Source organism: Nycticebus coucang, chromosome X (assembly GCF_027406575.1).
Source record: "Nycticebus coucang isolate mNycCou1 chromosome X, mNycCou1.pri, whole genome shotgun sequence".
In the NCBI taxonomy this organism is placed as follows: Eukaryota; Metazoa; Chordata; class Mammalia; order Primates; family Lorisidae; genus Nycticebus; species Nycticebus coucang.
The window spans coordinates 25,463,207-25,469,103 of NC_069804.1; the positions used below are offsets into that span (position 1 = coordinate 25,463,207).

Below are 5,897 nucleotides of genomic sequence, written 5' to 3' on the forward strand. Positions count from 1 at the left end.
ATAGGCATAAAATATCATCTACACTACTCTTGGAGGCCCCAATCCTCTGGAAAGGTAAAAAAAAAAAATGAATGATAAAATCAAAGGGCAGTTACAAAAACTAACTCAAGAGACTCATCTCCCTTGGACTAAATTGCTCTTCACTGTTTGCCTTAAAATAAGAAATTTACCTCAGAAACTTGATTGTACCCCTTTTAAATTATTATATGGAAGGCCCTTTTGAACTAATGATTTATTACTAGATCAAGAAACTACAAAATTAATAAAACATATTATGTCTTTTGCTAAATTTCAACAAATCCTTAAAAACCTCACAACTACATTTACACATTCAACGCTAAAAGAGCTTTCTGTCCTGGAGACCTGGTCATGACCAAACTCTTCCCTCCAATTCACCTTCCCTAATCCCAACTTGGAAAGTTCTTTTTTCTGTTATCTTCTTCTACAGCTTTTAAAGTTATAGAAATAGATTCCTGGATACATCATTCACGAATAAAATCCTGGAACCCTCCACCTTCTACAGAAGCAAACCATGAAGAGAATCAACTACAAACCACCTACACTTGTGAACATAAAGAAAATTTAAAGTTATTGTTTAAAAGACAGCAAGGAAAATGTTAATATAATTTTCTTTTAGCATCACTGACTTTGTTCTTCTAACCTAACACTGTAATTAAACCCCTCCTCTCACTGTCCTACCCTTGCCTTTTAATGTGCTAATCAGATTTGTATTTTCCAGAAATGTCATCAAGCCACACACTGTAAAGATGGTTCCAGTCCGAGACCTGATTCTATCATACATAGACCCCTGGATTGCTCTCCCTCCAGAGAAACTCTAACTGCCCCCTTCTGTCATCCTCAATTCAGCAGGAAGCAGTTAGATCAAGTCTTTGCCCTTTTTCCCAAATAGCAGTTAGAGTTTCTACTCTGAGAGGGAGAATTGATACAGGACAGGTGGTGCCAGAACCTTCCACCTTAGCCCTGGTGGTGTTGGTGCAGCAGCAGCCAGCAGTGGAGTCAGCAGGCTGGAGGATGGGGGGTGGTGTAGGAGGCTGCAGTGGCCAGAGGGGCTAGTCAACTGCTGGGGAGACACCGGCACCTTAGGTCTCCCTCCCCTTTCACTCCCAGCTGAATGGGGAACCCCACCTTTTCTAGGCCTGGTGGATTTCATGGCCTGGTGAATTTTCTGTAAGTTTCCTAGGCCTGAATGAAAGGGGTTGTAGCCATTCAATAACCAAGTTCTGACCCCATGCTGCTAAATGTAACAATTGAGTCATGACTAACCCCATGCTACTATATATATCCCTGAGCAGAGAGCCGGGGGAGAGACAGACAGGGGAGAGACAAACAGAAGGAGCAGGAGAGCTCTTTCCTCCACCTGGGTTCTCTCTGCCAGGAGCTTTGGAGTTTTTGTATTTTTTTCCTTTTCTGTAAATAAATGCTGTCTTACCACTGATCTGTGGGCCGTGAATTCATTCTTTGAATCACTGAGACCAAGAACCCTTGAAGATGCAATTCCGGTATCATCAATATTCACTGGTACTATCAGGCAAATTAACAGGCTAACCTTAATTCCTACTGGGTAGATGAGGGAAAGACAACGAACAAATTTTTAAGGCATATTGTAAATGTACCTATTGTTATTGGTGTTGCCCTATTGGAATTCCAGTTGAATTCTTGCTAAAATAATAGTCATAATTCATTTTGTGCTCTTACTAGGTTATTACCTATTATACCATATTACCTCATTTTCATTTTTATTGACCTGTACTTTTTATTATACATGAAGGAACAAGGCTCTAGGACATTAAAACTAATTCAAAATTAAAAAGAAAAGAAGAAGAAGATATGAGATCACAGACTTTATCCTCTTTTATTCACCTCCCACATTCTAACTTATCTTCATGAGCCATACATGAGGGATCCCAGGCAGAAGTGGTAAAATGAAGTGTGCATGCACTTCATAGCACAGGTTCCATGCTGTTGAAGTCTTTAGATTGAGAGGATGGTTTCAATTCAGAGAGGAGAGGTAACCCATGAAAAACAAAAATGCAAGACTGGACACCACACTGAAAGCGGACTGACGGCACCACCCATTGCAGAAGAAGGGGCCCACAGAGCCGCACACTTAGCCAGTTCGGCAGGTCCCGAGCATGTCCGCTGGGCTTGGGCTCCGCATTACTTCCTACTCTATTCGTTCAGATAAACAAGGTCCTCCGTGGGTTGAGGCCTGCTGACTCAGCTCAGCAGAGTGAGAATTCCCGGAGCCTACATAGAGCCGAAGGAAGCACATTATGAGTTCTCTGGGAATCGGCCCTCCCCCAGACACAGGAGCCCAGAGACAGCCCCGCCCCTGCTGCTAAGGGGGAGGGGGGAAATGGGCAGAGCAGGAAGTAGTCAGTCGTCACTTCCTCCTCCAGGCTACTGGCCGTTAGGCCTTTGTTTGAGGTGCCGCCTGAGGTGCCACCTGTGGTGACAGAGGGAGGCATCGTTGATTTTCTCAGTCTCCTGGTGGATTTCTTGAGGTAGAATAATCCTTTAAAAACCGTAAGCCCCCTGCCCCTGAAAAGAGGAGACCACTTATAGCCCTGCCCCGACCCAACCCTGCTCTTGGGTCTAGACTCCCCGGGAGTGGCCATTAGGCCCAGCGCCATTTTCCTTCTCCACAGCGTCTCGGGAAACACAAGTCTCGGTCTGAAGCAGGTGGCCTCAGGCCAGCAGAGGGAAATTTCCCAGGCTCTAGGGAGTTAAGGGGAGGACCCTCCTGATGGATGAGGGGACTCGGTGCCCCAGGACAGGGGCCGCGTCTTGTAGAAGCCTGAAGGCCCCGCGGGCCTAAAGATGGAGGCTTCTCTCGCCGGGTGCCTGGGAGGGTCGGCAGAGGGAAATTTCCCAGGCCCTCGGGAGTTAAGGGGAGGACCCTCCTAAAGGATGAGGGGACTCGGTGCCCCACAACTGGGGCTGCACAAAACCGCATGTTGTAGAAGCCTGAAGGCCGCGTGGGCCTAAAGATGGAGGCTTCTCTCGCCGGGTGCCTGGGAGGGTCGGCAGAGGGAAATTTCACAGGCCCTAGGGAGTTAAGGGAAGGACCCTCCTGAAGGATGAGGGCACACGGTGCCCTAGGACTGGGGCTGCACAAAACTGTGTCTTGTAGAAGCCTGAAGGCCCCGTGGGCCTAAAGATGGAGGCTCTTCTTGCCGGGTGCCTGGGAGGGTCGGGGCCAGTGACTTGTTCTAAGGGGCTGTCCGCTGGTCAGCAGAGGACCATTTCCAGGTCAGGAGAAGAGTCAGGGTGACAAATGTGGTCATTGCAGGGACCACCCACCGTTAACAAGAATGGGGAAATGCCTTTTGTGTTGTCAGACATGGGAGACGGAGGTGGGGCACCTGAAGTGGTAGCTCAGGTGTACCTTCCTTTCCTCCCCATTAGTACCATAGAAGATCGTGGTGTCAACTTGACAACCACAGAGGGAATTGGGGCTCCAGGTCTTACCAACAATTGATATGATGGTGCTGAATGTAAGCCAAGAAGACTCTAGCTTCCAGCCCCCCTGCAAGCCCTTGATGTCACCACACTAAGCCCCAAACAAGGCTGCCATGCAGTGGCCTAAGACTCAATTTAACTTTCTCCACAGAGGTCCAAGGAGAAAGACTAAGCAGGAGAACAGGAGCCCTGTGGGACCCTAGAGCAGTGCTAGTGCTCTCACCGAAACCTGCAGTGGGGCCCTGGTTAAAGCCAAGGCGGTCTCTCCCTGCTGAAAGAGCTCACATGATGTCATTCTTCCCCCCCAGGTGCTGCCTCACCAGTGTCTTGGTCCACACTGTGGCCTGCGGTCCCTGATCACACCATCATGCCTCGTGGTCAGAAGAGTAAGCTCCGTGCTCGTGAGAAACGCCAGCAGACACGTGCTCAAAACCAGGCTGTCAGCCTTCCTCAGGCCACTGCAGAGAAGGAAGAGGAGTTCCCTCCTTTCCTCCCTGCCTTTCCTTGCTCTTCTCTTTTTGCAGGTGAGAATCGCCAGCAGACACGTGCTCCAAAGCAGACTGTCAGCCTTCCTCGCGCCATTGCAGAGAAGGAAGAGGAGTTCCCTCCTTTACCACCTGCCTTCCACTGCATTTCTATTTTTTCAGGTGATGCCCCAGGCTCCTTGGATGTTTGTATGTCCCAGGGGTCTGAGGAAGCTCCCGGGGCTAGCTGTCCTGAAGGAGCTGTTGCCTCTAGTAAATCTGATGAAGAGGCTGAGAGTCAAGATGAGGCAGCAGCAAGCAGCTCCCAGGCATCAGCCTTCGCTCTGAGACCAGCCAGAGATCCTCTAACCAAGAAGGCGGGCCTGCTGGTGCAGTTCCTGCTGGAGAAGTACAAGAAGGAAGAGCCCATCCTGAAGAACGATATGTTGAAGGTTATCAATAAAAGGTACAAAGACCACTTCCCTGAGATCCTCAGGAGAGCCTCTGAGCGCATGGAGGTGGTCTTTGGCCTGGAGTTGAAGGTAGTCGACCCTGTTAATGTGGCCTACAGTCTTGTCAGCAAGCTGAGCTTCTCTGGGGAGGAGGGTACAAGTGATGATAATGGGTTGCCAAAGTCTGGTCTTCTGATGATGCTATTGGGGGTGATCTTTATTAATGGCAACCGTGCCACTGAGGAGCAGATCTGGGATTTCCTGAATGTGCTGGGGGTGCATGCGGGGAGGAGGCACTTAATCTATGGGGAGCCCCGCAAGCTCATCACCAAAGATATGGTGGAGCAAAACTATCTTGAATACCGTCAGGTGCCCAATAGTGATCCCCCAACTTATGAATTCCTGTGGGGTCCCAGAGCTTATGCTGAAACCACCAAGATGAAAGTCTTGGAAGTTCTGGCTAAGATTAATGATACTGAACCTACTTCCTTCCCTAATCTGTATGATGAGGCTGTGAGAGATGAGGAGGAGAGAAGAGGAGGGAGACGTGCTCGCGGGCTTGGCCCTGTTGCTGGGGCCGGGGGCAGGGTCTAGGACCACGCCCCTCAGATCCTCCCATATCCAGTGAGATTTTCCACTTTGTATCTTCAGAGAGCAATAAATTTCTAAGTAGTGCAGAGTAGTCGGGGCTTGAGGGAGCAAGATGGTTATCTTTTGTTTCTTTCCTGTCACACATGAATAACTTGTGGCTGTATTTTTTTTCTTGGTTAATTTTCAAATGTTCCCTTTAATGGAAGATTTATTTTGTTCCCAATCTAAGTGCATTAATGTTATAGATGATGCATTTATTACTATTTTTCAGGTTTAACACTAAGACTTTTGTTATGTTTAAACAAATTGAAATACTCTCAGTACTTTCTTTTTATTAGAGCATAAGGTAATATGACATTGTAATGGGTATTTTCATGGAAATGTTAAAGAACTCCACTGGAAAATAGTTGAGATCACACAATAGTGAAACAAAAGTGAAATGGTTTATTCTAGTCTTTTCTGCTCTTTTGGACTTTTTGTGGAAAACTTACGTGAATCTGGATCTGGTCAGTTTGTTCAAAGTATATGAGAAAATAAAGCATAATAAATTAGACTTCTTGCTGACTCTTTTTACTATTTTTCTTATTGTTTGGAAACATGGAGCACCTGCACTTTGGAAGGCTCCCTGATATTAGTGGGAATGGTAAGAAAAGGTAATTGCAACTGCCGTCCATAGAATTTAGTATCTAATAGTAGCTGTTATGTCGGGAAGATGGTTAAGATACCCCCTAAAATAGAAAGGACATGTAGAAAGAAGGAATGAAATAGAGGAGATTGCAGATTAAAGAAATCAGGTGCAAATTACCTGATGAAGACATTTTGAAATCTCAGGAAATTGCAAGTTCCCCAGTGGCAGTTCATTCATGTGAGGTCGCCTGTTGGGCTGAATGGCACTGTTTGATCGGTC

The 5,897-nt window shown here is 47.1% G+C and overlaps 1 protein-coding gene across 1 annotated transcript; it reads left to right on the plus strand.

The window, feature by feature from the left end:
* Positions 1-3,850: 3,850 nt before the first annotated feature.
* LOC128576726 (melanoma-associated antigen B2-like) lies at positions 3,851-4,993 on the plus strand. Its single transcript, XM_053578971.1, has one exon. The coding sequence runs from the start codon at positions 3,851-3,853 to the stop codon at positions 4,991-4,993; it is 1,143 nt and encodes a 380-aa protein (XP_053434946.1).
* The last annotated feature ends 904 nt before the right edge of the window (positions 4,994-5,897 follow it).

Bases quoted from the DNA above. Each gene is read 5' to 3' on its own strand.
- LOC128576726 (XM_053578971.1), top strand. From the start codon at position 3,851: ATGCCTCGTGGTCAGAAGAGTAAGCTCCGTGCTCGTGAGAAACGCCAG.